The sequence below is a fragment of the Muscardinus avellanarius genome (assembly GCF_963383645.1).
Source record: "Muscardinus avellanarius genome assembly, chromosome: 10".
Lineage (NCBI taxonomy): Eukaryota > Metazoa > Chordata > Mammalia > Rodentia > Gliridae > Muscardinus > Muscardinus avellanarius.
In genome coordinates, this window is record NC_137796.1 from 110413671 (window position 1) to 110430689 (window position 17019).

The following is a 17019-nucleotide window of genomic DNA, read 5'->3' on the forward strand; positions in this document are numbered from 1 at the left end:
AGAACAGCTGAGGAGCAGGTTGTGTTTTGGGGCCGCGCAGGGAGAAACCAGCGGGAGGCTGAAGATCCGCGACTCCGGCCGGGCCCTGCCAAGTCCACTCCGAGTCACGGGGATCGGGTCTCCCGGTTCCCTCCTGTGTACGAGGCTGTGCGAGTCTGCACCACAGCTGCCCACCAGTCTGGGAGTCAGAACTCCCCTGCACCCTGCTGTGGAGCGGAGGGCCAGGAGCTGGGGGGCTTCTCCCCCGCCCTCAAGGCAGGCCCTGGCTAAGGCCTCGGTGGCAGGACACCACCTCCACTCCATGGGGCGTGGCCTGGCCTCTGCTGGAAGCCCCCACGCTGCTCCTCACTCATTCACCCAACGTACACACCTACTTGCTCCTGGACACTGAGACTGAGCCTTCAGTGGACGCCGCAGGCACACTGGGATGCAGCCCGCTGCCGCCCCGGGTGGCCGTGTGACTCCGTCCACTCCCCGCCTTCCCTACGCCATGCACTGTGGCTCTTCTGCTTGCTGCTTGAAGTCCTTGAACACTGTGCATAGGGATTTCTTTATGCTCCGCCCTGGGGGTTAGCACAGAGGCGATGCCCTCAGGAGATTCTCAAGAGAGCGTTGATGAATAAATAAAATCATGAACGGACAGGGAGGAAAAGTGGTGTCAGATGCCGTCTTGGGGAGCTTGCCCAGAAGTGATGTTGGGGCCCCCAAATGGAGACGGCGACATCTGAACCGGGAGGATGAGTGCGAGCTGACCAGGACATGTTGTCAGCACAGGGAATCACATTTGCAAAAGCAGCCCAGCTACCTGGTGATGGAGTGGGCTGGGAGGCTGCTGTGACCTTGGCCCTGAACCGTGCCAGGGCCAGGCCCAGGGGCACGGGCAGCAAGTTCTGAGCAGTGTGAACAGACCACAGCAGAAACATCACTGCATCTTGAGAGTCGCTGTACACAGGCTTCTCAGTGTGTATATTCACGTATAAAGTGTTCTAACAGACTCCATATATGTTCTTAGCGTTTTCCTCTTCTGTAGAGGAGCCCTTTGTTTTAAAATAGCCCCCTCTTTTTTCAGGAAGTTAGCTCCGGTGCTTCGTGGGGAGGGACAGAAGCTCAAGGAACACTTAAGTGGCCACCCTAGCCTCGCGGCAGGACGATGTGGCAGGACGATGTGGGAGGGCACCGGGGCGTCGGGTGGAGACAGGAGCCATTTCTCCAGGTAAAGGGCCTGGGGAGGCCTGGCTGCCTGGTGGGCGAAGAGACACGAAGGCGCCTGCCCACATCACGGTTTTCTGCATTGGAAAACAGGGTGCTGGTGAAACCTTTAAAGGACTTGGGGTGAGTCTGGCAAGTGTTGAGGGGCAGATGCCACTGAGACGGGAACACCTTAGCGTGTATGCCCATGCCCTTGGCAGGGGCAAGGCTGCGGGTTTCTGGAGCCCCCCACGAGTGAGGGCACCTGCGGCGGGACAGGCGGTGGCTCGCCACGCGGAGCCGCCCGGGAGGTCGTGGCCTCGGCCCTTAGGCGAGGGTCCTTCTGGCGGGGGGGGGGGGGGGACAGAGCTCCGTTTCCTCCTCCTAGGCATCGGTGTGGGCCCCGGGCCCGCCGCCAGGACCCCCGTGTCCCCCTCACTTTACTGTGTGCGGGGAGAGAGCTCGGGCCCGCCCTGTCACTTCCTCGGCCGGTGACCTCGGAGAGGTGGCTCTGCCCCCTCTTGCCTCAGTTTCCCCATCCCTGACAGGGGGCTGGGGTCTTCCGGGGCCGCCCCGAGGGTCGCGGGCGGGGCCTCGCCGCGCGCCGGCCCCCGCCGGCCCGCCCGCCCGGCCCGCCCCGCTCGGCCGCCCGAGCGCGCTCGGCTCCTTCCGGCGGCGGCGCAGGTGGAGGGGGCGGGGCGTGCGTGGTGACGCCGCGGGGGGTGACGCACGGCGTGCCCCGCCCCCTCCCCCTCCCCGCCCGGGCTCTGGAAAGAGAAGAAAAAAAACTTTCTTTTTTTTTTAATTGAGGAATCAACAGCCGCCATCTTGTCGCGGACCCGACCGGGGCTTCGAGCGCGATCCCCTCGGCCGCGCCGCTCCCGGGGCCCGCGCCGCCCGCGCAGCCCGCTCCGCCGGCCTCGGCGCCCGCCCGGCCTCGGCGCCCGCCCGCCCGCGGCCTCGCCCGGCCTCGGGGCCCGCGGCGGCGGCGGGGGCGGCGGCCCGGCGCGCATTGTTGTGCCTCCCGGCGGCCCGGCGGCGGCGGCCCGGCGCGGCGGCGGCGGCGCGGCGGCTCGGCATGGCGGCGGGCGCCGCCTGAGCGGCCCGGGCGCCTCGCGGCCTGCGGGCGGGCGGCGGCGGCGGGCCGCAGGCGGCGGCGGCGGGCATGCGGGGCCCGCGGCGCGGGGCCGGGGCGGGCGCGGAGCCGGGGGCGCTGTAGCCGCGGCCGGGCCGCCTCCCCCACCGCCGGCCGCCCCCGCCCGGCCGGGCCGCGGCGAAGATGGCCGAGAACTTGCTGGACGGACCGCCCAACCCCAAGCGGGCCAAACTCAGCTCGCCCGGCTTCTCGGCGAATGACAGCACAGGTGAGGCGGCTGTCAGCGCGCCGGCGCCGGGAAGTTTCTTGGGAGGCGCGGGCGGGGGGCGGCGGGCCGCGGGGCGCCCCCGCTCCGAGCGTCTCCCCGACCCCAAACTTCCCCGGCGAGGTGTCACCGGAGGACGGAGGCGCGCTTCGTGTGCCTACGTAACTTTAAAAGAAAGTTAAGGTGGCAGGTCTTTGCAGAAGTCCATCTGGACGCCAGGCTCCCCGTGAGCTCGCGGGAACTTTTACGGCGTCGGAGTACAAAAAAAAAAAAAAAAAAAAAAAAAAAAAAAGATGTGGAGGAATGCGGGGATTCCAATTTTCCCCGAAACGTAGCCGGATACAGACCGAGTCGTCTTTTTCTTCCTCCTTCTTAGATAGCTTCCCGGCAAACTTTCTAAGGTAATCCTATCGAGTGCCCCCAAGTTTTCTGTTCATTCAGTGATTGTGAGTCCTTCTGGACCGGGCGCCGATGACGTTACTAAGTAGTTGTATTTCCTCTTTTAAGCTCTCCTTTCCAGTAGAAACTTGTGTGGCTCCGCGAACATCGCCATCCCTGTGTAGCTAGCGTCTCTCCGCCACAGCTTCGTAGTAGCGGCATCCGAAAATCAATTTCTGATGAATGGGTCCAAATTGAATTACATCGCTGCCTTCAGATTCCTGCTAGACACAGACACAGCTGTTCAACTCGTGGAACTATTTCTGTGACTGACCACTAGTGTACTCAAAAATCTATTTCCACTGTTGAAACAAAACTTGAATTTTGTGGCTTCGGTTTGAATACAGATTCCCGGAGCCAGTTAGGAAAAGCTGCATCTGCATGCTATAGTAGCTAATATAGATGTGCGAGAAATGATTTTTCTATAAAAAGTTAGTTTAAAGCTGGGTGTGGTGGCACACGCCAGTAATCCCAGGACTTCGGAGGCTGAGACAGGAGGATGGCAGGTTTCAGGCCAGCCTCAGAAATATAGTGAGACCCTGTTTCAAAATTAAAAAAAAAAAAAAAAAAATAGGGCTGGGAATATAGCTCAGAGGTAGGACACCCCTGAGGTCAATCCCCAGTGCCATCTCTCAAAGAAATTTAGTTCTAAAGAAATGGTTGTCTAGTTGAATTAAAATTTGCTCAGCCGTGGGAAGGAGTAAATGGTTATCAGGTATATAAAAAGTCACTAATAATGCTTTTTAACTGATTAAAAAGCCTCACATTCATTTTGTAAAATAAACTTTTTGAGGTGAGAAATGTGGAGATAACAGTAGGCTAAATATCTTTCTGCAAAACAGACCTCCTTCGCTTCATTTGTCTTGTCTTGGAGTGAAAGGTCTTAATCATGACGGGCATACCAGGCAAGTTCGGCTTTGAGGCTTGTTCTCTGGAAATGGTAACTTTAAAATATTTAACAAAGAGGCTTATCTTCTGTATATGTATATACATCCAGCTGTTTCCAAGATGGCCCAAAGATGACCTTTTGTTAGTGTCTATAACTCGATGGTTTGATATTCACTTAACATACGCCACATCAGAGCTGATCAGAAAGGACTTTCCGCCCTTAACCGTTTTCTCCCCTTCTCCCGGTTTGACCCTCAGAAGGCACTTGGGGGCACTTTTTCTTTTCCAGATATGGAGGGGGAAAAAAAGTGTTTAACGGAGCTCATTTAAATAATCCAAAGACTAAAATGACGATCATATTTGAGCCCTTGGTTACACGTGAACCACTGCACATCATGGAAGGGCGTGTGAGTGGGGGCCACTGTGGAAGGGGTCATTATCAAGCACATTAAACAAGGTGAAGCCCTGTCTGGGGTAACTACTAGTGTAAGCCGTCAGGTAATGAGATGGACAGAGATCTTAGCATGTATATCAAGTAAATAAATGGCTGAAGTCTTTATATTAAATACTTTCAAAGGAGTGAAGGCATCCGCTTAGTTAGGACAGAGACCTAAGAGTGATAACGTTCTTGAGGGTCCCGACCTGATTTTTAGTGCGAGGACGTGTCTCAGGTTTCTGGGAGAAAATGAAGCCAGGTAGAGCAAGGATGTGTCTTGCGCTCCCATCGCGTTTTTTAGAGCAGAGAGCTGAAGGGTCGGAAGGCGAGGGAGGCGGCACCCTTGGACGCGCCGCCCTGAGGGGGCATGACTGGGGCCAGGCCTCTGAAGCCATGGGTGTCCCCTGCGTGCGTCTGTGGGGTGCCAGTGGGCCGAGGAGAGGCGCCCCGACGTTGGGGAGCCTCCCAGGGAGAGTTCTGCCCTGAGGTTCTCTAAAGACCACGCAGCATCGGAGTGGCAAATGTCATTGCCACTGGTGACAGACCGTAGTCACCACCGAAGGCTGGGAGGACACGCAGAGGCTGGGGAGAGGGAATGAGCCCGAGGGGGCGAGGCGGCCCGCAGTGTGAGCCACTAAGGCAGCTCTTGAGTGGGGCAGGGTTTGGTTATCAGGTGTTGATGAAGTAGCGTTTTCTTGTTTGAGTCTTGTTTGAGTCGAAGCCTTACTTTCCCACATGTAGTCTTCCTTTTCTTGGCACCTTTATAAAAAGTGGGAACTTTGTTGCCAGTGTATAGCTAGTTGTATGTTTTGGAAACTTCTTTAATAGATCCAGATTAAAATGCATACTAGTGTCTTTCAGAAGCAGGGTCCATGATGGAGTAGTGTGGGAGAAATAAATATCGAGGCAAGTAGTAGAATTTTTTGGTCAACTTTATTGTGGCAAAATTTGTTCATGACAATAGACTATTTTAAAAGTTTTGAAATTTGTTTTTTGAAAATTGAACATAGGTATATTTTATTCTGTGCTATATATAGGCCACCCTAAGAAGTTATGACTATGTCTTATAATGTGAATGCCTTTAAAAATTATTTTACTTTATTTTATTTATTTATTTATTTGTGTGGTACTGAGGGTGGAAGCCAGGGCCATTGATGGAACCCAGGGGCATTCTACCTATGAGCCACACCCCCAGCCCTAGTTTTTATTCTTTATTTTGAAACAGGGTCTCACTGAGTTGCAGAGGACCTCACTAAGTACCCGAGGCTGGCCGCGAAACTGCGATCCTCCTGTCTCAGCCTCCCGAATGCTGGTATTACAAACTTGTGCTACCACGCCCAGCTAATGTAATTTTTTAAGAGACAGGATCTCATTATGTTGCCTGGACCTGGGCTCAAGCTCAGCCTCCTAAGTAGCCGGGACTGCACTATTCCCAAGCATGAATATCTTAAGTGCAAAAGACAAGTGTATTTTTTTTTTTTTTTTTATTGGTGGTACTGGGGTTTCTGGAAGCCCTTCTACCTCTGGGCTACACTCCCAGACCTATTTTATATTTTTATTTGGAAACAGGGTCTCCTAAACCAACGCACGCGGCTGGCTTCGAACCTGCGCGATCCTCCTGTCTCTGCCTCCCAAGCACGGGGATTACAAGTGTGCGCCACCACGCCCGGCTGACAAGTGTATTTTTTAATTTGTTTTTTGTGGTAAACGGGGATTGAACCCAGAGACATTCTACCTCTGAGCTGCACCCCCAGGCTGATTTTTTTTTAATTTCTCAGAAACAAGGTCTTGCTAGGTTGCTGAGAGCCTCACTAAGTTGCTGAGGTTGGCTTTGAACCTGCCATTTCCCCTGTTTTATCCTCTCAAGTACCTGCAACAAGTGTATTTAAAGAAAGTTTGTAGCAGGGTGTGGTGGTCCTGGCTTGTAATCTCAGTACTTAGGAGGCTGAGACAGGAGGATCACAGTTTTCCTGGCCAGCCTCAGCTACTTAGTGAGGCTCTTCACAACTTAGACCTTGTTTCAAAATAAAGAATAAATCCGGGCGTGGTGGTGCACACTTGTAATCCCAGCATTTGGGAGGCTGAGACCGGAGGATCGCGGTTCGCGGACAGCCTCAGCTACTTAGGGAGGCCCTTTGCAACTCAGTGAGACCCCGTTTCAAAATAAAGAATAAAAAAAAAAAAAATAGGGCAGGGGGTGTAGCTCGGAGGTCGAATGCCCCTGGGTTCCATTCCCAGACCCGCAAAAATAAAATAAAGAAAGAATAAAAATTAGGGCTAGGGGTGTAGCTTGGAGATAGAATGCCCCTGGTTTTAATCCTCAGTACAGCAGAAGATAAATAAATAATAACATCTATGCTGTATATGTTTGCCAACCAGTATATCTTTTGTTTTTTGGTCCTGGGGATTAGATCCAGGGGTATTTTACCTCAGAGTTACACACTCAGACCTTCTTATTTTTTATTTTTGAAACAGGGTCTTGTTGTGTTGCTGAGGCTGGCCTTGAACCTACGATCCTCCCACCTCAGTCTTATAAGTACTGGGGTTCCAGATGTGTGCTGCCCCACCCTGCTCTAACAAAATATCTTTTTGTGTGTGTGTGTGTCTGTGGTGGTACTAGGGATTAAGCGTATGGACATTTTGCCTCTGAGCTATACCTCTAGCCCTATTTTATTTCTAGTTTTGAAACAGGGTCTCACTAAATTGTTGAGGGCCTCACTAAGTTGCTGAGGTTGGCTGCAAACCTGTGATCTGATCATCTGTCTCAGCCTCCCAAGTCCTGGGACAAGAGGTGTGCATCGCTGCACCCAGCTGACCATGTATCTCTTAAAACCAAATGGCAGTCTTGGTCTCCTGGAGCACTAGGTATGCGAATGCTTTCCTCAGTGTTACCGCAGGTCATCCCCACATCCTTGGGGAGGAAAGAGAAGGCACTGTTCCTGCTGTTCCCACCTGACTTGAGCGAGGTGATCTGCCTAGGGTAACGGAACGGGAACCAGAGCCTGGACGGTTAGTATAAGGGATATGCATAGTTAGTTGTTTTGTAACTCTTCATCTGTAAGCATTGAATTTGCTTGAATCACAGACCCAAGAGACTGTGATACTCGACCAATTTCAGTAGCTGTCACTCCAGCCATTAATTAAAGCCCAGGTGTGGTGCCCATTCCCATGGTCCCAGTTCAGGGGAGGCTGAGACAGGAGGATTGTAGCTTTGAGTCTAGCACACAGTCACTTAGACCCTGTTTCAAATAAAATAGAGCTGGGGGTGTAGTTTAGAGGTAGACTGCCCCTGGGTTTGTGTGTGTGTGTGTGTGTGTGTGTGTGTGTGTGTGTGGTAGTGGGGGTGGAACCCGGGGCTTTTCTACCTCTGGGCTATACTCCCACACCTATTTTATACTTTATTTTGAAACAGGGTCTCACTGAGTTGCGGAGGGTCTCACTAAATAGCTGAGGCTGGCTTCAAACCTGTGCAATCCTCCTGTCTCAGCCTTCCAAGCGCGGGGATTACAAGTGTGCGTCACCACGCCCGGCTGCTCCTGGGTTTAATTTGCAGTTTCTCTCTCCCCCTCATACACACAGACACACACCTGCAATCCTGGCCACTAAGGAGGTTGAGGCGGGAAGGGCTGCCGAGCGTGGTGGCGCACGCTTGTAATCCTTGTGCTTGGGAGGTGGAGACAGGAGGATCGAGTGGATTCGTAGCCAGCTTCAGCTGGCTTAAGAGACCCTGTTTCTAAATAAAAATATAGAATAGGTCTGGGAGTGTAGCCTGGAGATAGAAGGCACCTTGGTTCCATCCCCAGTACCACCAAAAAAAAAAAAGAAAAGTAAGTACAGGGCCGGCTGGGTGTGGTGGTTTACACTTGTGATGGTAGAACGTGGGAGGCTGAGACGGGGAGCCAGTTCGTGGACAGCCTGGACTATCTAGTGAGGCCTTCTGCAACTCAGTGAAACCTTGTTTCAAAGTAATAAAAAAAATGGGCCAGGTGTGGTGGTGGTGTACGCTTGTAATCCCAGCATTTGGCAGGCTGAGACAGGAGGATTGCGTAGACAGCTACATTTTTTTTTTTTTTGGTAGTACTGGGGATGGAACCCAGGGGCCTTCTACCTCCGGGCTACACTCCCAGACCTATTTTATATTTTATTTGGAAACAGGGTCTCTTAAGGCAGCTGAGGCTGGCTTCGAACCTGCACGATCCTACTGTCTCAGCCTCCCAAGCGCGGGGATTACAAGTTTGTGCTACCACGCCCGGCAGCCTCAGCTACTTAGTGAGGCCCTTTGCAACTCAGTGAGACCCTGTTTCTAAAGAATAAAAAATAATAGGGCTGGGGGTATAGCTTGGAGATAGAATGCTCCTGGGTTTCATCTCCAGTACTGCAAAAAAAAAAAAAAAAAAAAGGAAAGTTCAGGATCAGCTTGGGCAGCTTCTGGAAACCTAAAGGTCGAGTCTCAATTAACAAGGGCTGGGAATGTCACTCTGTGATAGAGCGCTTGACCCGTGTGTGAGGCACTGGGTTCAATCCCAGCATTGCAAAGTAAAAGGAATAAGGCACTGTGGCGAAAGTTTATAAGTGAGCGGTTAGGGGGAAGCAGGGCGTGTTCTTTCTACCTGGGGCGGGGTAGGACGCCCTCTTCCCTTGGGTTTGGGGTTATCCTCAGTTAAGCCGTGTAGTCTCATTCCTCTTTACTACAGCGGATGACTGAGAATGGCTGGGTTACTTTTACCTCCTCACTAAGTCCTGGATAAATAAGAAGTTAGGATTTTCGTAGACTTTTAGGGCCAGGACTTTCTGTGACGTTGCTTTGCATAAATGAAGGGACATTGAATAACCAGGTGAGGAGGAGACTGCGCCCCCCCTGGGAGCTCCTCTGGGGTGACAGGCTCGCAGGAGCCGTGCTGAGGGTGTACCAGAAGCACCTCAGGAGTTTAACATTGGGGTGGGTCTGCAGCGCCTAAACGTGACTGGCAGGACTGACAGAGGGAGCAAGGCTCGATCCTGCACAGCAGTTCAGATTGCTCGCTCGGGTTTTTACCCCTAAGATCCTCAGTTGGAATGGTGTCTCACAGCACACCTACTTGGGGGCTCCCCAAGTGCTGACTTTGTATTTTTACTCTATGTTTTGAGAACAACAGAGTTGAAAATGGTTTGGCCAAAGCCAGGGGTGGTGGCGCACGCTTGTAATCTCAGCATTTGGGATGTTGAGACAGGAGGATCACGGTTCGCGGCCATCCTTAGCTACTTAGTGAGGCCCTCTGCAACTCAGCAACCCTGTTTTACAAAGTAAAGAATAAAAAAAAAAAAAAAATTTGGGCTGGGGTATAGCTCAGAGGTAGAATGCCCCTGGGTTCCATCCCCAGTACCGCAAAAAGAAAATGGTTTGGCCAAAAGATGCCTTACTTTGTTAAAATGGAGCGTACCTTATTGTGAGTTAACCTTGCCAGTTTAGTTTTTGGGGTTACATTAGCAAACGCACCACCTCTTCACTTTACTCAAACCAGTATTTGGAGTGTATTTTAAGAAACTAGAGGGCATGCTAAGAGGGGTTTCTCTAAGAAAGGCCTCTGCCCCAGTGAGGCTGGTCCGAGCCAAGGTGTCACGGAGCCTCCGGGAGCCCTGAGAGGGGCTGGGGTCTGCACCCTTCTCAAGCCTCGTTAGCACCAGAACCCCTTTCTATGAAACACGTGGGTCAGCATGCTTGTTTTCTAAAGGGCCAGAGAGTATACATTTTCAGCCTTGCGGGCCACCTGGTTTATTCTTGCGACTATTTTGCACTGCCATTTTGGCGAGAAAGCAGCCGTAGACAGTGTGTAAATGGAGGGCACGGCCATGTCCCTGTCAACCTACAAACTGGCATCTGGAGCATTTGGCCCACAAGCCACAGTTAGTGAACCTGATGTGAAGTGGGGCTTACCTCTGCCTACTGGGTGGGAGCCCCATCGGCACGGGCGCAGCGTGAGTTTCCTCAGCCCCTCCTGGGTCTTCCTGGACAGTGTCCAGGAGAGTCAGCCCCAGCGGCAGGGCAAGAGGAGCCTCACCTTCAGTCTTTTGTTTCTCTGTAACAGATCTGTGGACTTTATTTATTTATTTTTATTTTTTATTTTTATTTTTTGTGGTACTGGGGATGGAACCCAGGGGCTTTTCTATCTTCAGGCTGTACTCCCAGACCTATTTTATACTTTATTTTGAAACAGGGTCTCACTAAGTAGCTGAGGCTGGCTTCGAACCTGTGTGATCCTCCTGTCTCAGCCTCCCTAGCTCTGGAGTTCAAGCGTGCGCCACCACGCCCGGTGCTGGACTTTAACATCAGATAAGTCACAAAAACCATTCGACTTGCTGGGTTCTTTTTTTCTGCCGGCCATCTTTTGCTGACCCGGTGGCCCCCACAGAATCCTCAGCCCCTTCCCTGTGCAGCCGGGCGCCCTGTCAGAGCTGGTAAAGCCTTTGCACGCGTCGGCCCCAGCATGTCTGTGGGATGGCGCTCTCTGTCCTCAGGATGCTCGCGGCTCTCTCTAAGCTTGAGCTGCTTACCGGTGCTCTTGGGTCTCTTTCCCTCTCATCCTGAGCCCCCTGTGCAGTGCCGTCACCCAGGGACCAGCCTGGCTGGCCTGGAATGCGCAGGCCTGAGTGTAATTGGGGCAGTTTACATCAGCTCCCGAGCCTCAGTTTCCTCATCAGAAACGCAGGCACTGACAGTTCTCATATCAGAGCAGCTGAGGGTAGGCTGGGTGGCGCCTGCACGGGTCTGATCTGGAGAAACTCCCAGAGAACGGGAGATGGATCTGGAGTTCCAGGCAGAGTGGATGTGCCTTGCCATCGCAGGACCTCCTGAGGTCCAGTCTTACGGGCCGAGACCTGTTTGTCAGAAGTTGTGGAAACCTTGAGTGCGTCCGCAGAGGTGCATGTGTGGTGCAGACCCTTACAGATACACAGCCAGAAACTCTGAAATCAGGGCTATTGATTTTGCCTCCATTTTCAATTGTATTTTTAAAAATGGGAACATGGTGGCCATGGAATTTTAAAATTACAAAAACTTAAGTTGTGTATATATCCTGGAAATTCCTGATAATTTTGAAGCATATTTTATGGGCTATTTAAGCACCAAATGAATATGCAAGTCTGTTCCTTACTGTGCACTTCAGCTTGAGATGCCTGATAGGCGGTAGTATCCAGAGGATTCTGGTAGGTGCCTTTCAGCAGCTTAGGACTGCATTAAAGACTAAGAGGCACAACTTGAGAAAAAATGGAACGGGCAGCCGGAGTAGGGCTGCGTCTGTTCCTGCTCCTTCCTGGATGCCCGTGTGCAGACGCCTGGGGCCTGGAGTAGCTTGGTGCAGCCTCGCGGTTGGGTGAGCTGGCCTGTCTCCTGGGGTGGAACCAGCACCCTGGCCACCCTTTCCCATTCAGTCTTTTTATTGGGGGGGGCACTGGAGCTCGAACCCAGAGGCTTCCAACCTCTGACTCGGCCTCCCAGTTTTGGGGATTACAGGCAAGCAAGCGCCATCACGCCTTAAACTTAGTTTTCAGAAAAGTTCTCACATTGATTCAGAAATGTAAGCCATGGTACCAGTGCCCCCAGGCACTGGCTTCCGCCTAGTCCGCTTCTCTGGGGCGTCCTGAAAGAGGGCCGCGGGCCCTGCAGGAGCTCTGGGGACGGAGGGGTGTGTAGAACACCTGGAAGCAAGCGAAGTGCCCGCCCTTCACAGTTCTACACAACATAGAGAATGACTGTTGAAAAGCCACCGTCAGGGTGTTTTCTGGTTCTGAACTTAGGAAGCAAGGCTATGTTTTGAGCTCTGTGTCCAAAAGTTGAATTTCTTTTAAACTTACCCTAAGAAAGACTTGGCTATCAATCCCATGTGACGCCGTCCCCTGTGTTTCACTCCATTAATCAAAAGAATGTTCAGTTGAACATCTCTAAGAACAGTGAAACCTCCTGGTGAAAGAACTTGCTCTTGAGTCTGACTCTCCCTCCCAGCTCTAGTGTGCTGCCTGCTCTTCTTTGGGACTCTCTTAACTTGCCAGTCTTCATGATATACCTGCACCTTATTGTGTACAGTAGGAATCTCTTCTCTTCTCTTCTCTTCTCTTCTCTTCTCTTCTCTTCTCTTGGTACTGGGAATTGAACCCAGAGGTATTCTACCTTAGAGCTACACCCCCAGCCTGATTTTACTTGGAAACAGGGTCTTGCTAGGTTGATGAGAGTCTCACTACTTGCTGAGGCTGTCTTTGAACCTGCCATCCTCCTGTTTCAACCTCCCAAGTACAGGCATACACCACCACGCTCAGCCTTAGTTAAAATTTCTTGAAACTGCCCTTCATTTTTTGAGCAGTTGCAGAAAATGAACTGCTCAATGGGCTGTACAGTTCTGTTGCAATGCAGATTCTCTTTGGGGGTGTGGACCCAGGGGCATGCACATCCAGACCGCACTCTGCCCCTTTTGTTATCTTTGACACTAGATCTTAAGTTGCTAAGGCTGACTTCAAACCTGCAGTCCTCCTGTCTCAACTTCCCAAGTGTTGGGATTACAGGCATGTGCCCACAGGTTCGTGTGTGTGTATGTGTGTGTGTGTGTGTGTGTGTGTGTGTGTGTGTGAGAGAGAGAGAGAGAGCGAGAGCGAGAGAGAGAGCGAGAGAGAGAGAGGAAGAAAGAAACAGAGGATTGAACCCAGGGGCATTCTACTTCAGAGCTATACACCCAGCGCTATTTTTTATACTTTATTTTGAATCAGTCTTACTAATTTGCAGAGGGCTCACTAAGTAGCTGAGGCTGGCCGTGAACCATGAGCCACTATCCTCCTGTCTCAGCCTCCCAAGTACTGGGATTACAAGTGTGTCACCTCGCCTGGCTCAGCAGGTTCCTTTTGGAATACAAAGCTTCTCCTTAGCTAGGCATGGTGGTGCACACTTGTAATCCCAGCATTTGGGAGGCTGAGACAGGAAGATTGTGGTTTGCGGACAACCTCCGCTACTTAGTGAGGCCCTTTGCAACTCAGTGAGACCCTGTTTAAAAATAAATAATAAATAAATAAATAAATAAATGAAAGAATGGGGCTGGAGGCTCAGAGGTAGAATGCCCCTGGGTTCCATCCCCAGTACTGCAAGGGGGAGCTTTTCCTCCTCCTAACTAGTTTGGATCTTTTTTTTTTTTTTTTTTTTTTTTTTAATCAAAACTGCACCGCCAGCCCAGTGTGCCACACAGTTATACTCCCAATACTTGGGAGACCGATACAGGAGGTTCACAAGTTTGCTGCCAGCCTCAGTTACTTAGGCCCCGTGCAACTTAGTAAGACGCTGTTTCAAAATTAAAAATAAAATAGGCTCAGGGTGTATTTTTGTAGAATGCCCCTGGGTTCAATCCTCAGTACCGGGGGGAAAAACCAAAACACCCTGCCCCACCTATACGTATTTTAACTTTATGGTTAAATGCCCAGTGAAATATCAATAAAGATAAGCTTCCTCTTTATAATAACCTGTGAAAAAGGTATGTAAAACATTTGGATAAGCTGGGCGTGGTGGCGCACACTTATAATCCCAGTGCTCAGGAGGCTGAGACAGGAGGGTCGCACAGGTTTGCAGCCAGCCTCAGCTACTTAGTGAGGCCCTGTTTCCAAATAAAGTATGAAATAGGTCTGGGAGTATAGCCCGGAGGTAGAAAAGCCCCTGGGTTCCACCCCAGTACTACCAAAATAAATAAATAAGTAAGTAAGTAAGTAAGTAAGTAAGTAAATAAAACATTTGGATTAGAGTAAGTTTTGGCTTTTTTTTTTTTAAACAAATTGTATGGTGTGTATAGAAATCTAATAATTAGGGTTTGCTTTGACAATTATGGACTGTAAGCACTTGACCCAATTCCTTTGGATTAAAATATTTTGAGTATTTGTCACCTGATTAAAAGTAGAACCTTCTAAACATGACTCAGAGTTGAAGGAAATGTCAGAGCTTTTTATACTGGAAGCCAGCAGCGTGGTACTCTGGAGGGAGCCCTGGCTTCGCTCAGAATGGACACAGAAACCCAGCTTCCAGCTCCGTTGCTCTGTGACTGGGGCCAGAGGCTGCACATTTTAGCTTGGGGACAAAGAGTGCATGCGTGTGTGCGTGTGCGTGTGTGTGTGTGTGTGTGTGTGTGTGTGTGAGAGAGAGAGAGAGAGGGAGGGAGAGAGGGAGGGAAAGGGAGAGAGATCTAAATCTAGATCTAAAAGGGACTTTTATTCTTTCCACTTCTCACCGATGGTTGTGTGCATGTGGGGCTACTGTGGTGCCTGCCAGCCAGTTGAAGCAGCCATTATTATTGTTTACTTACCTGGGAAAATACCAGACATCACCTGCTTCTTAGCCAGTGAGGACTGGGATGATGTAGACCAGGACCTGACCCAGAATCAGACTCGTGGGAGCTTCTCCCTGAAGCAGCGAACGGGAAGCTGCTGCCCTGCCTGTGTAGCTGTTAGCTTCCCGCAGCAGGTCTAGAACAGTTCCAGTTTCCAGTTTGCAGAAGAATGGAAAGCTGAGATTCTGCAGGGTTAGTGCCGCGAGCCTGGAGTCCTTGGGATGCTGAGACAGGAGGATCATAGATTGATTCATGGCAGGCTTCGGCAATTTAGTGAGACCCCATTTTAAAATAAAAAATAAGCCAGGTGCGGTGGCGCACGCTTATAATCCCAGCATGGGGGGCTGGGACAGGAGGATGGCGGGTCGCGGCCGGCCTCAGTTACTTAGCGAGGCCCTCCGCAACTCAGTGAGACCCTGTGTGTGGCATGGCCCGGCAGTCCCCAGCGCTCACCCATTCTGTGTCCTTCAGACTGCGCCGTTGTCTGGCCTGGAGGGCTGGGTGCTTCAGGGTAGCTGGGCAGGGAGATGTGGTGAGGAAGGGCCGGCGGCTCACTGCAGGGTGAGCGGGAGGCAGGCTGGCCATCTGGAGCTGAGCTGAGGTGCCGCGAGCTGTGAGTGTCAGACGAGGGGGTGCAGAATCTCCTGGAAGAACAGAAAAGCTTTAAAATATTGATCGTGCCCACAGTAATTGGGGGGAGTGTGTGTGATTTGTTTTCCAGAAGTCTAGATCGGATTTTGCCAATGTGTGTTTTCTCCATCCCAGCTCAGATCTGCAGAGTTGACGACTACCTTCCCTTCCCCCAGCCTCACTTTTGGAAAGGAAAGGACCCTGTGAAAACAGTGTAAGAATCAGAACTAGTGTTCTGACGCTTGTCATCCCAGCACTCCGGAGGCTGAGACAGAAGGCTGGTTCGCGGACAGCCTCGGCTACTTAGGCCCTTTGCAACGCAGTGAGACCTGTTTCAAATGCCCCTGGGTTCTAAATCCCCCCAGAAAAAGAATTAGTGTTCTTATTGAAGATGTGAAAATTTTGTACAAATAGGGAGAATTCTCTTTAAAAAGTTATTTAACAGATACTCTATTCATATGGTTCAAAATTCCAAAAAGTGAAAAATAATTGTTTAAGAGCCTTCCCTCCTGCGTGTTTCTGGAGCCGCCCAGCACTTCCCACAGCAGCTGGCTCCAGCTACTTCCCGGGTCTTGCTCTGGACGTGAGCTGCGGCTGCTCAAGCAGCGCCTGCGCGTTCTCTTTCCCAAAGCTGCTCGCTTCGTGTGATGTCCACGCTAAGTGCAACTTGGGCTGGTACTAATGCTAGAAAAGTAGGCTTCATTCCGAGTCTTCTTATTTTAGTGGTAAAGTGTTTTGGTGTTATACTTTGATAAATAAAGATTTTTGTGTTTTCACTATACTGTATAGGTTATAAATAGAAAGAATTAAATTGTGAGGGGAGCACTGGGATTGAACCCAAAAGTATTCTGAGCTACATCCCTCAGACTTTTTTATTTTTTTATTTTTTGTTTTGAAACAGGGTGTCACTAAGTAGTTGAGTGCTTACATAAATAGTTGAGGCTTGTCCTCGAACCTGTAAAACTCCAGCCTCAGCCTCCCAAGTACTGGGATTGCAGGCATGTGCCACTATGCCTGGCAAGACTTGAATTTTATTTTATTTTTTTTGCAGTACTGGGGATGGAACCCAGGGACATTCTACCTCTGAGTAACATCCCCAGCTTTAATTTTTTATTTTTTATTTTTGAAACAGGGTCTCACTGAGTTACAAAGGGTCTCACTAAGTAGCTAAAGCTGTCCGCAAACCATGGTCCTCTGGTCACCGCTTCCTGAATGCTGGGATTATAAGCGTGCGCCACCATGCCTACCGAGAATTGAAAATTTAAAAAAAATCAGTTTCATGTCATTTTAAGTATTAGGGATTTTGTTATTGATAACAAGATGGATGTCTTGCAACCAATTCACGCCAAGGGTGTGTTTATAGTTTCTCAATTCCTAAAAGATTCCTAAAATTCCTGGCTTTTATTACTTATTAGCTATTATACAAATATCTTAGAGCTTAACGATGACACCAAGCAGATAGAGTAAAAATCACTTTCTTGCTTGGTAGACTTTGTAAAAACATTCACATTTACTTTAGAACTTTACATTCATGTAGTTTAACTTTGAGACTGTTAGATGCTGAAGGTGAACCCAGATGTCCTGCAAAAAAAAGAAAGGGTTAAGTTAGCGAGGCTCTGCCTGAAGAGTAGTTGTGGGGCGAGAGAGGCGTGGGCACTGCAGAGGGCAGGGATGTTTGACAGTCATTAAATAAAAAGTTAGGTGGAACGCTGGGCCTGGTGGCGCACGCTGGGAATCCCCGGGCTTGGGA

The 17019-nt window shown here is 50.7% G+C and overlaps 1 protein-coding gene across 2 annotated transcripts in view; it reads left to right on the forward strand.

Moving 5' to 3' along the window:
* Window positions 1–2467: 2467 nt before the first annotated feature.
* The window catches only part of CREBBP (CREB binding lysine acetyltransferase), a gene marked incomplete at both ends in the record, with an annotated part of 162171 nt that continues 147619 nt past the window's right edge, over window positions 2468–17019 (forward strand). For both annotated transcript variants that reach the window (XM_080702425.1, XM_080702426.1), the window contains one exon: window positions 2468–2552. In XM_080702425.1, the coding sequence (XP_080558551.1) occupies window positions 2468–2552 (85 nt within the window). The remainder of the gene's footprint in view (window positions 2553–17019) is intronic.